This window comes from Lontra canadensis, unplaced genomic scaffold, assembly GCF_010015895.1.
Source record: "Lontra canadensis isolate GAN:19392208 unplaced genomic scaffold, GSC_riverotter_1.0 scaffold5, whole genome shotgun sequence".
In the NCBI taxonomy this organism is placed as follows: Eukaryota; Metazoa; Chordata; class Mammalia; order Carnivora; family Mustelidae; genus Lontra; species Lontra canadensis.
Window position 1 is genome coordinate 39,540,014 of NW_022630999.1, and position 14,082 is coordinate 39,554,095.

The 14,082-nt window shown below is 34.8% G+C and overlaps 1 protein-coding gene across 1 annotated transcript; it reads left to right on the forward strand.

Moving 5' to 3' along the window:
- Positions 1–1,533: 1,533 nt before the first annotated feature.
- On the forward strand, positions 1,534–13,406 carry LOC116864069 (ribosomal biogenesis factor-like). Its single transcript, XM_032851266.1, has 3 exons — positions 1,534–1,908; positions 11,666–11,671; positions 13,391–13,406. The coding sequence occupies exon 1, from the start codon at positions 1,595–1,597 to the stop codon at positions 1,895–1,897; it is 303 nt and encodes a 100-aa protein (XP_032707157.1). The 5' UTR covers positions 1,534–1,594; the 3' UTR covers positions 1,898–1,908; positions 11,666–11,671; positions 13,391–13,406.
- The last annotated feature ends 676 nt before the right edge of the window (positions 13,407–14,082 follow it).

Sequence of the window (14,082 nt, forward strand, 5' to 3'; positions counted from 1 at the left end):
GAAAATATTTTTTTTTAAGAGTAAGGGGGTGGGGCACTTGGGTGGCTCAGTGGGTTAAGCCTCTGCCTTCGGCTCAGGTCATGGTCCCAGGGTTCTGGGATCAAGCCCTGTGTCAGGCTCCCTGCTCAGTGGGGAGATTGCTCTCCCCCAACCCCTGCCTGCCTCTCTGCCTACTTGTGATCTCTCTGTCAAATAAATAAAATCTTTAAAAAAAAAAAAAAGAGTAAGGGGCAGATGAAATCCCAATTATTTATTTTCGCTTTTAAAAAGATCCTACACAGTGGGGGCGCCTGGGTGGCTCAGTGGGTTAAAGCCTCTGCCTTCGCTCAGGTCATGATCTCAGGGTCCTGGGATCGAGCCCCACATCGGGCTCTCTGCTCAGCGGGGAGCCTGCTTTCCTTCCTCTCTCTGCCTGCCTCTCTGCCTAATTGTGATCTCTGTCAAATAAATAAATAAAATCTTAAAAAAAAAAAAGATCCTACACAGTGAAGGAAACAACCACCGAAACCAAAAGCAAATTATGCAATGGGAAAAGATATTTACAAGTGACAAATGTGATAAAGGGTTAGTATTCAAAATACATAAGAACTTATAAAACTCAACACACACATAATCTGATTAAAACATTGGTAGAAGACATGAACAGGCATTTCTCCAAAGAAGACATCCAGATGGCCAACAGACATCTGAAAAGATGCTCAATATCATTATCAGGGAAATGCAAAAAGAAACTACGAGAGATAACCTCATAAGTGTCAGAATGATTAAAATAAAAACACAGGAAACATGTGTTGATAAGAATACGGAGGAAAAACCTTCGCACACCGCTGGAAGGAATGCATACTGGTGCAGCTACTGTGGAAAACAGTGTGGAATTTCCTCAAGAAGTTAAAAATAAAACTGCCCTACGATCTAGCAATTGCACTACTAGGTATTTACGCAAGGAATACAAAAGTACTAATTCAAAGGGATACATGCACCCTGATGTTTATAGCAGCAGTATCTACAATAGCTAGATTATGGAAACAGCTCAAGTGCCCACTGCCTGACACACAGATAAAGAAGAAGTGGTGTATATATACAATGGAACAGTACTCAGCTATGAAAGGATGAAATCTTGTCACTTACAATGACATGGATGGAGCTAGCGTGTTATTGTGCTAAGCAAAATACATCAGTCACAGAAAGACAAATACCCTGTGATTTCATTCATATGTGGAATTTAAGAAACAAAACAAACAAACTAAGGGCAGAAGAAAGAAAGGAGGAGGTAAACCAAAAAACAGATTTATAACTATAGAAAACAAGCTGACAGTTCCCAGAGGGGAGGTCAGGAGAGGCTGGGTGAAACAGGTGATAGATGTTCAGGAGAGACGTGCTGAGATGAGCATGGATGATGTGTGGGTGTGGAATCACTACATGGTGCACTTGACACTAATATTACACTGTGCATTAACTAACTAGAATTTATCATTTTTTTTAACTAACTGGAAATTAAATAAAAACTTTAAAAAAAGGAAGGCAGAGGGAAGATCCTGTGGGTGTAGATGGCGTCACCCGGAGCGTGAGTTGTTGCACGAGGATATTGAAGACAATGGCTAAGAACAAACTAAGAGGGCAGAAGTCCAGGAATGTATTTCATATAGCCAGCCAAAAAAACTTTAAGTCTAAAAACAAAGCAAAACCAGTTACCACTAACCTTAAGAAGATAAACATTGTGAATAATGAAAAAGTTACCAGAGTGAATAAAGCTTTTGTAGATATACAAAAGGAACTTGCACGTTTCTCAAGAGGCCTTTCCCTTGAACATTTGCAGAAACAGCTGATTCCTCAGGAGTGTCAAGAAAATGAACCAGTTAATGTTGATGAAGCGACAAGATTAATGGCTCAGTTGTAATACACTGGAGATACATCAAATACCCCCAAAAGACCAATAAATTAAATGTTTTATACAAAAAAAAAAAAGGAAGGCAGAGAGAACAGTAAGTTTAGGGCTCAAACAGTACTCATTTCCCTATAACTTAATTTTTGAATTATGTGTGAGACACTCAGAAATCCTAAAAGAATTAACTCTCAGATATTTTAATTACTCAGACCTATAAATATTCCTATTGTGATATCAATAAAGGCAAAAAATTAATTTCTCCCTATGCACTTTATAGTTAATAATATGCAAATTGCTTTTCACATACTGTTGGATTTTTTAATACTTAAGGTATTAAAGCATTATTCATCAAATTGTAAATACTACATTCTCTGATTTTTAAGATCCCCTTCTGACCCTGATAAATAGAAATCACAAAAAATGTTTGGCTTTGAGCAGGTGGTATGTGCCAATCAGAAGCATGACCTGTACAGAGGAAAATTCACAGAAAGCCTTTGGTTGCTTTGTATAAAAATATTTCAGAAGAAACATTTAGAATTCCATGGGCACATCTGTGGTTGTCACAGGGGAGCATTTTGCAATTGTGTTATGTGGGGGGAAAAATTCCTTTCAAAATTAAAATATTGACAAAAGCATGAATATAGATACGATAATTCTTTCAATGAGTTTAATTTTTTAAAAGATTTTATTTATTTATTTGACAGACAGAGATCACAAGTAGGCAGAGAGGCAGGCAGAGAGAGAGGGGGAAGCAGGCTCCCCACTGAGCAGAGAGCCCAATTCGGGGCTTGATCCCAGGACCCAGAGACCATGACCAGAGCCAAAGGCAGAGGCTTAATCCACTGAGCCACCCAGGGGCCCCTCAATGAGTTTATTTTTAATGAATTAAGAGAGAAAACAAGTAACAGCTGTCAGGTGGAAATTATTCATCACTTTTTCAGATATCAGAAGTAGAGGAAAATAAATGATATTTTAAAAATCTGAGTTAACTTGTTTTTCATTCTTTCTGTTTTAAGGTCTATAAGTGACCAACAATGTAATATATCCATTAATCATCAGCTGATTTCTGGGAACAAGAATGAAGAGATACTGTCTAAAAATAGTCTTGCCTGGATGAAACAGCATTAGAAGTTAAAAAAAAAAAAACATCAATACAACATCTGTATACCCACTCCTTTCAGATTTAAAAAATGCAGTTCAGAAAAAGCAACTTGTTTTTGGTTGCTTTTTCTAACATACATTTTTAAAATCTGAAAGTGCAACACCCAGAGAAGGGAAATTTTTAAATACTTCAGAAGGACACAAAAGTAGTTTTGAAAAAATGGAAGGAAACACCATTTTTAAAAATTTAACAATCAAACATTATAAAAACATCAATCCACACTAGGTAAAATATAAATCTACTGTGTTCCTACTCAAACTACCAAGACTTGGGGTCATTATGAAGGTCATATAAAAAAAAATGACTAGACAAAGAAACAAACAAAAAAGATCAGTAAGGCAGTATAGAATTGGAACTACCAGATATTAAAATAAAGGAAAATGCCTTTCTCATAAAACAATATGCTATTTATACATGAACAATCAGTGAACAAAAAATCACATGAACAAAAAGTAAAATTGGTAATATACGTAAAATATAATATGTAGTAGATTATCCCAAGTACCTATGAAAGGATAATATGTAGTAGATTAAGTCTCGGGGAAAAAAGAGTTTTTGATCAATGTTTTAAAGGCAATTCAAGGGGTGTCTGGGTGGCTCAGTGGGTTAAGCCTCTGCCTTTGACTCAAGTCATGGTCTCAGGGTACTGGGATCAAGCCCTACACCAGGCTCTCTGCTCAGCAGGGAGCCTGCTTCCCCCTTCCCTCTACCTGCCTCTCTGCCTACTTGTGATCTCTCTGTCAAATGAATAAATTAAAAAATCTTAAAAAATAAAGGCAATTTGATAGTTATTAAAAAAACAGTAAAATTTAAACTGTATATCATTATGTTCACTAGGAAAAACTCCAAATGAATCAGAAATCTGAATGTTTAAAAATAACCATGCAAGTACTACAAGAACACATTTATTAATTATCTAAGTTGGATTTGGAAAGCCTGGGTATTAGTTCTCAAAATTCAGAAGCATTAAAAGATGAATAAGTTTCACTGTTAAAAAAACAAAAACAACAACAAACAAACTAACCTGGAACACAGACATACACACACTTCAAACTAAAACCAGAATATATGTGCAGATTTTTAACATAGATGTTTAATTTCTGTGTTCATGCTTTCTTTTCCTCTCTCTCCCTCCCACCCCGTCCTTCCTATTATATTTCTGTAAGTATTTAAGAAAAGCAAATTCTCAAAAAAATGGGCAAATAACATAAAAATATATTTGACAGAGAACATAGCATAAATATGCTTAAATTTAGGAAAAATTCTAAGACTCACTCATAATAAAACAATTTCAAATGAAGAGATATTTTAAATTTTTCTTAATTTTTAGTACATCAAAATCTACAAAAATTGACAAAACACTCTATTGCCCTTGTTGGGCGAGGGGAAGCTATTCTCATAGTTCACTGGTGTATATGGGTAAAATGATACAAAATATATTGTGGGAAATCTGACACCACCATGAAACACTGGATAGCAAATTTACTGCTTAGGCGTCCAACCTACATGTAGTCCTTTGCAAATAAGGTCAAAAAAATTGGTGCCAGTGTTATCCACTGTACCACTGGTTACAGCAAAAATTTAAAACAGTGCAAATGCTCAAATTAAGGTACTCTCTAAAATTTAAAAAAAAAATGGTACATCAACTCAAAGGAATACCATATAACTGTAGGAGGCAATGAAGGAGATGTTGGGTCTCCTTTATCTGAGTAGTGGTCAAAGTGAGTGTAGAGTCAAAAGCAAAAATTTTCTGGGACACCTGGTTCAGTCAGTTAAGCATCAACCTTCAGCTCAGGTCGTGATCTGGGGGTCCTGGGACCCAGACCAGAATTGGGCTCTCTGTTCAGCAGGGAGTCTGCTTCTCTCTCTCCCTCTGTACTCTCTCTCAGGTAAATAAATACAAATCTTTTTTGAAAAAGTAAAAATTTTCTGAGTATAGCCATGCAATTTTTAATCTTTAAGACTAAGGGAATATTTTACACATTCAAAACATTTGGAAAGAATTTTCTAACATCTAAAATTGAGTACCACTGAGAAAACTGATCCCAACTCCATGTCAGATTACCAACAACCAAACAAACTGAAGAACAGAGGCTGTTCAGGCTACATTCTTAATGGAATTTACTCTAAAGCAAGAAAAGAACTGAAGAAAATCTTGTAGATTTTAATGCAAAAATATATTTCTGCATTAATTGAAACATATTACATACATCTTTTAACTTAAAGTATATGGCTTTATGCACAAAAAATGCCAAGAAGCAATGATATCCAAAAGCAATACCCTTTATACCAACTTGATAATATGGAATATGTACTATGAAGACTCACCAAAGATAGATTTTTGAAAACAAGTAAATGGAAGGTTATCCTGAATCTAACCAAGCCTTCATATATATACATCTATTTTAATGTCAATAGAAAAAAAAATAGTACACATAGGAAAACAGTAAAATAAATCTAGATTGTTGTACACTCTGTAAAATATCTGGCATGGTGTCAACCAAATGTCAATATTTTAAAAATAAGGAGTTAGGAATCTTGGAACACTGAAAAAATAAAATTAAAAAAAAATAGGAAATTAGGAAAAAAAAGAAGTTAGGGAGCTCTTCTAGATTAACAGATTGAAAAGACATATTGACAAAGCATAGAAATAATTATTAATAAAAAAGATTAACGGGGGCGCCTGGGTGGCTCAGTGGGTTAAAGCCTCTGCCTTTAGCTCAGATCATGATCTCAGGGTCCTGGAATAGAGCCCCGCATCAGGCTCTCTGCTCAGCAGGGAACCTGCTTCCTCCTCTCTCTCTGCCTGCCTCTCTGCCTACTTGTGATCTCTGTCAAATAAATAAATAAAATCTTAAAAAAAAAAAGATTAATGGGATATGTGATTTTCACATATGCTTATATTCACGTTTGCACATATTTGTTCACATTTGCACATATTTGTGTAGAGTCACAAATATGTGCAAACATTTGACTCTACACACATTTCACATTTGCAAATATTCACACATGAATATGCTCTATAATATTTAAGATGAAAACGATCATAGTGTCTTCAGCTTATTGTGAAATTATATTTATACATATACATGAATATAAGTACCTACATGAATACCCACACACATAATTACAACCATATGCATGTGTGTAGGCAGACAGAAATGGAGAAGAAACAAATCGAGCAAAATAATGATTATCTATGTGTGGGTTGTGGTGTTTACTGTGTTATTTCATTTATGTTGCCTGATTGCAAATTTGTATAAGAACTAGTTTAAAAAAAAAACAAAGTGTACTCAGATCTATTTCTTTGAAGCAGACTATGTGTTGCCAAAATGTTCTGTAATTCAATACAACTCAGTTTGACTTATTAATTTTATGTAGAGAATTTCAAAAGGTGAAAGGTGCTACTCAATTTGAGAAGCTAAACAATTGCTTACAATATAGATTATGGTGCTAAGATAAATGAAAAGTGCTTCAGAAATGCTTCTTTTGGAAATTACCTCAAAAAAACTGTATGAAAATGGAGATAATCAGTTTATCATGCATTCCATTTGAGGATTCTAAACTAGGAAAACCTGGATACAGAGAATAATGAAGACTTTTCCTGTAAGACCATCTGCTAACTTAAGGCTTAAGAAATATCTCTACTAGAAACATTTAAGGACAGGAAGAGAAGCAGCCATATTTTCAATTTACATTCAGTATCTCCCCTATTATTTAGATAATACACTGTCAGTAGTCTCAATTTTCTGGAACATGATCATGGGTTGATCAGTAACAATAAAAGTGGGAGGAAGATAGGGATCCTTGGGATTACAAATGATAAATATACTCCCATTGGCAATAGTGAGATTCTGGCAGGGATAAGGGAAAATAAAAAGTAAGCAAATGGACATCAGTTTAAGGTTACATAACATATATAATATCATATAGTATATAATATATATTATAGTATATAATATATACAGTAACATATAATATCAGTTTAAGGTCAAATAATATATATTTAAAAGGCTCCCAAGAATACATTTATTTAATAGGCAGTAAACAAATATAATGAATGCTGGAAATACACACTCTGGTGGATGAATATTAAGGACAGGACAATGGAGAAGCCAGTGTGTTCTAGAAATAATTTAAAAAATAGTAGCTGTCATGAGGTGCAGCCTGTGAAATTATAATTAAATCAAATAAATCTAGGAGAGTAAAAGAATAAAGAAATGTCCAAATAAGTTAATTTCTCTATTACCCTTAAATATTTTATGGATTTAATTCCATATCGTACTAAGGGAATGGTATCAGATAACTTTTTAAAGTTCATTCTGAGATTGCCTATATTACCAGGAACTATGCCAAACTGCCTTTGTGTTTGTACAGACTGATAACACCTGAAGCTAGAAAATGCTAGAATGAGGGCGCCTGGGTGGCTCAGTGGGTCAAGCCTCTGCCTTAGGCTCAGGTCGTGATCTCAGGGTCCAAGGATCGAGTCCCACATTGGGCTCTCTGCTCAGCAGGGAGCCTGCTTCCCCCTCTCTCTTTGTCTGCTTCTCTGCCTACCTGTGAGCTCTCTCTGTCAAATAAATAAAATCTTTGAAAAAAAAAAAAGAAATTGCAGAATGCTTATTTTTTCGACTTTGACATAAACACTTAACTTTTTCCTATTTTAAAAAGCACTATGTAACATATGCATCTAATACTTAATATTTACATCAGGAATATTCCCCTTTATTTCCAATTAAATAAGTGAATTTTAAGACTTGTGTCTCCTGTCATCACCTGATGTAGTCTCTCTCATTTTTCCTTATATAGAAGTTTAAGTAAAAATATCCAAAACTTGGACAACTAAGATTTCAAGGTAACCTACTAGTCAATACATCCAGAAAACCATGAGAGGCGAAATCCAACTAGCTAATATATACTGAAATATGTTTTCTTCAAATCATGAAAGAAATACAAATTAATGTATCTTCTTGTATTTTTGCTAATAAGAGTAAAAATATTTGAAAGGGAATAGTTCATTCTGACATGGATACAGTGAAATAGTGCTCTCTATAATTAGGTAAAGAAGAACATGATGCAACATTTCTAGAGAGTGACATGTAAGATGGGGATTACTAATGTTCACATTCACTGAGAAAATAATTTATGATTATGAATTCAGTAGTTTCAGGATATAAAATCATGAAAACTAAGTTGTGTTTCAAGATGCTAACAATGAGGGGCACCTGGGTGGCTCAGTGGGTTAAAGCCTCTGTCTTTGGCTCGGGTCATGGTCCCAGGGTCCTGGGATCGAGCCCCGCATCAGGCTCTCTGCTCAGCGGGGAGCTTGCTTCCTCCTCTCACTGTCTCTGCCTACCTCTCTGCCTACTTATCTGTCAAAAAAGTAAATAAAATCTTAAAAAAAAAAGATGCTAACAATGAAATACCTAAAACAGAAGAAAAGCATTCCCATTTATAACAGTATCAAACACAATAAAATACTTATGAATAAATTTTACTAAGGAAAATCTGTACCCCATAAACTATAAAACTCTGATGAGAGAAATTTAAAAGACAAACAAATAGAAATTCTGTATTCCAGGATCAGAACAATTAGTATCATTAAAATATCCATACCACAGAAAAACTGTAAAGAGAGACAAAGAAGGCGTTATTTAATAATAAAGGGGAAAATTCAACAAGAAGATATAACAATTGTAAATATTTATGCACCCTGCATGGGAGCATCCAGATATATAAAACAATTAATAATAAACATAGAGGAACTAACTGATAGTAACAATAATAGTAGGGGACTTTAACACCCCACTTAAATCGATAGATAGTTCATCTAAAGAGAAAATGAACAAGTAAACAATGCCTTTGAATGACCCATTAGACCAAGTGGACTTAACAGTTCTATTCGGGACATTCCATCAGAAACAGCAGAATCCATTTTCTTTTCAAGTACACAGGGAACATTCTCCACAATAGATCACATATTAGGCCACAAGAAAAACCTTAAAAAATTCAAAAAGATCAAAGTCATACCATACATCTTTTCTGAACACAGCACTACAACACTGTATAACTAGAAATCAACCACAAGAAAAAATCTGGAAAGACGACAAATGCATGTTGGTTAAATAACATGCTATTAAACAATGAATGGGCCAACCCAAAACTCAAAGAAATAAAAAATTACATGAAGACAAAGGTAAATGAGAACACAGTGGTCCAAAATCTTTAGGATGCAGAAAAAGTAACTCTAGCATGGAAGTTTATGGCAATACAAGCCAACCTGAAGAAGAAGAAAAAAAAGTCTCAAACAACCTGACCTTACACCTAAAGGAGGGTGAAGAAGAATAATAAACAGAGCCCAAAGCCAGCTAGAAGGAAGGAATTAATAAAGATTAGAAGAGAAATGATTCAGAAACAACAAAAACAAAATCAGATCAATAAAACTAGGAGTTGGTTCTTTGAAAAAATTAATAAAATTGATAAAACTTCAGCTAGACTTATCAAAAAGGAAAAAGAAAACACCTATTAGTACTATTATAGTTGGAGACTTCAACACTGCACTCATGCCAAGGGACAGATCATCCAAACAGGAAAATCAGCAAAGAAACAATGACTTTGAATGACACACTGGACCAGATGGATTTAAGAGATAAATTCAGAAAATTCCATCCTAAAACAGCAGAATACACATTCTTTTCAAGTGCACATGGAAAATTCTCCAGAATAAATCATGTATCAGGCCACAAAACACTCTTGATGAATTTGAAAAGATCAAAGTCATATGATACATCTTTTCTGACCACAACACTGTAACACTAGATATCAACTACAAGAAAAACCCTTGAAAGACTACAAATACGTGTAGGTTAAATAACATGCTACTAAACAAAGAATGGGTCAACCAAAAAATGAAAGAAGACATTAAAAAATTACATGAAGACAAATGAAAAGGAAAATGCAATGGTCCAAATCAAGATGCAGCAAAGCAATTATAACAGGCAAGTTTAACACAACACAAGCCAACCTCAAGAAGCAAAAAATAAAAAATAAACAAGTAAATAAGTAAATGATCTCAAATAACCTAACCTTACATCCAAAGGAGCTAGAAAAAGTACAAAACCCAAAACCAGTAGAAATAATGAGTATTAGAGCAGAAATGAATGACATAAAAGCTAAAAAATAAATAAATAAAAGAAACCAGGACATAGTTTTTGGAAAGACCAACAAAATTGATAAACTTTTAGCTAGATTCATTAAAAAAAAGAACTCAAAATCACAAATGAACAAGGAGAAATAGTAACACATCAAAGAAATACTAACAATTGTATGATAATATTAGGAAAATTTTATGCCAACAAATTGGACAACCTAGAAGAAATGGATACATTCATAGAAACATACAAACTACCAAAACTGAAGCAGAAAGAAATAGAAAATTTGAACAGACTGATTACCAGCAAGGACACTGAATCAGTAATCAAAAAAAAAATTCCCAACAAACCGAAGTCCTGGACCAGACACAGTCACAGGATAATTCTAGCAGACATTTAAGGAAGAGATAATACCTATTTTGCTCAAACTACTAAAAAAAAAAAAATAGAAGAAGGAGGAATATTTCCAAGTTCATTCTATAAGGCCAGCATTATTTTCATACCAAAACCAGATAAAGACACCACACACACCACACATAGACACACACACACAAAGGACCTACAGGCCAGTATCTTTGATGAACATAGATGTAAAAACTGTCAACAAAGTAATAGTGAATCAAATCTGACAATACAGTAAAAAAAAAAAAAAATCATTCACTGTTTCAACCAGGATTTACTCCTGGGATGCAAGGGCAGTTCAATTATTTGCAAATCAATCCATGTGATTCGTCACATCAGTAAGGTAAGGATAAAAACCATAGGATCATTTCTATAGATGTAGAAAAAACATTTGACAACATGCGACATTCATTCATGATAAAAGCCTTCAAAAAATACGTTTAGAAAGAACATACCTCAACATAATAAAAGCCTTATATGAAAACCCCACAGCTAACATCAGACTCAATGGGGAAAAAAAGAGATTTCCCCTTAATATCAGAAACAAAACAAGGATGTTGACTCTTACATTTTTATTCAAAATAGCACTGGAAGTCCTAGCCACAGTAATGAGACAACAAAAAGAAATAAAAGCCATCCAAATTCGTAAGGAAGAAGTAAAATTTTCATTATTTGCAGATGACATAATACTATATATAATAAACCCAAAAGCCTCCACCAAAAAAACCTACTAGAACTGATAAATGAATTCGGTAAAGTCACAGGGTACATACAAAATCAATTACAGGAATCCATTGCATTTCTCTACACTAATAATGAAGCAGCAGCAGGAGAAATTTAGAAAACAATTCCATTTATAATTGCACCAAAAGTAATAAACTACCTAGGGAAAAAAAAAAACTTAACAAAAGAGATGAAAGAACTGTACTCTCAATACTATAAAATACTCATGAAAAAAATTAAAGATGACACAAAGAAATGGGAAGACGTTTCATGTTCATGGACTGGAAGAACAAATATTGTTTAAAATGTCTATACAAACACAAAGCAATCCAAAGATTTAATGGAATCCTTATCGAAATACCAATAGCATTTTCCACATGACAACAATCCTAAAATTTGGAACTACAAAAGATGTTGAATAGTCAAAGCAATCTTGAAAAAGAGAAACAAAGCTGGAGGTATCACAATTCCAAACTTCAAGTTTTATTACAAAGCTGTAGTAATCAAAACAGTATGGTACTGGCACAAACACCAGGTATTTACCCAAAGGATACAAAAACAATGATTTGAAGGGATACATGCAACCTGGTATTTACAGAAGCGTTATCAACAATAGCCAAATTATGGAAAGAGCCCAAATGTCCACTGACTAATGAATGATGAAGAAGATGTGGTATATTCACAGAGATATACAATACAATGGAATATTACTTAGGCATCAAAAAGACTGAAATCTTGCCATCTCCAACAACATGGATGGAACTAGAGTATTATACCAAATAAAATAACTCAGAGAAAGACAAACACCATATGATCACTCATATGTGGAATTTAACATACAAAACAGATGCATATAGGGGAAGGGGTGGGGGAAGAGAGGGAAACAACCCATGAGACTTTCTTTTTTTTTTTTTTTTAAGATTTCATTTATTTATTTGACAGAGATCACAAGTAGGCAGAGAGGCAGGCAGAGAGAGAGGGAGGAAGCAGGCTCCCTGCCAAGCAGAGAGCCCAGTGCAGGGCTTGATCCCAGGACCCTTAGACTATGACCTGAGCTGAAGGCAGAGGCTTTAACCCACTTAGCCACCCAGGTCCCCCAACCCATGAGACTCTTAACTGAAAGAACAAACTGAGGGTTGATGGATGGGAGATGGGCAGGGGATGGGCTAGGTGGGTGATGGCTATTAAGGAAGGCACTTGTGATAAGCACTGGAAGATGTATATAGGTGATGAATCAATAAATTCTATTTCTGAAACCAATAATACACTATATGTTAACTAACTAGAATTTAAATAAAAATTTGAATAAAAATAAAAAAAGATATGAAGGCAACCCAAGTGTCTATCAATTGATGAATGCATAAAGAAGATGGGCATGGAATTATTATTCAGCCATAAAAAAGAATGACATCTTGACATTTGCAATGACATGGTCAGAGTTAGACAGTACAATGCTAAGACAAGTCAGTCTATGAAAGACAAATACCATATGATGTCACTCATATGTGGAATTTAAGAAACAAAAACAAAGGAAAAAAAAGAGACACAGAGAGACAGAGTGAGAGAGACAAAGCAAGAAACAGATTCTTTTTTTTTTTTAAAGATCTTATTTATTTATTTGACACAGAGAGGTCACAAGTAAGCAGAGCAGAAGGTAGGCAGAGAGGGGGAAGCAGGCTCTTTGCCAAGCAGAGAGCCCAGTGCGGGGCTTGACCCCAGGACCCTGAGATCATGACTTAAGCTGAAGGCACAGGCTTAACCCACTGAGCCACCCAGGTGCCCCAAGAAACAGATTCTTTATTATAGTGAACAATCTGATGATTACCAGAGGGGAAGTAGGTTTGGGAATTTGTTAAATAGATGATGGGGATTAGGGAGTACCCTTGCCATGATGAGCACAGGGTGGTGTTTTGAGCTGTTGAATCACTCTATTTTATACCTGAAGCTAATATAACACTGTATATTAACCATCTAGAATTAAATTAAAATCTCAAAAAAAAAACAACTTACACCACTCAACACCAAAAGACAAATAATCTAATTTAAAAAATGAACAGAGACATGAACAGATGTTTCTGCAAAGACATAGAGATGTCCAATAGACACATTAGAAGATGCTCAACATCACTCATCATCAGGGAAATGCAAATCGAAACCACAGGGATATATCATCTCATACTTATCAGAATAGCTGATCAAAAACTCAAGAACAGGTGCTGGAGAGGATATAGGTAAAAAACAAACCTGCACTGTTGGAGGGAATGAAAAGCAGTACAGCCCCTGTGAAAAACAATATGGAGGTTCCCCAACAAGTTAAAAGTAAAAATACCCTATGATCCATTAAGCACACTACTAGCTATTTAGAATAAAGAATACCAGAACACAAATTTGAAAGGATATATACACCCCGAAGTTTACTGCATTATTTACAATGGCCAAACGAGGGAAACAGCCCAAATGCCCACTGACAGAGGAATGGATAAAGGTGTGATATACATACACAATGACATATCAGCTATAAAAAGAATGAAATTCTCCCATTTGTAATGGCATGGAAGGATCTAGAGAGTATAATGCTAAGCAAAATAAGCCAGTCAGAAAAAGACAAATATCCTATGATTTCACTCACACATGCAATTTAAGAAACAAAACAAATGAGCGAAGGGGAGAAAGAAAGGGATGAGAGAGGGAAACAAACCAAGAAACAGACCCCCCTCTTTTTTTTTAATTTGACAGAGAGAGATCACAAGTAGGCAGAG

Bases quoted from the DNA above. Each gene is read 5' to 3' on its own strand.
- LOC116864069 (XM_032851266.1), top strand. From the start codon at position 1,595: ATGGCTAAGAACAAACTAAGAGGGCAGAAGTCCAGGAATGTATTTCAT.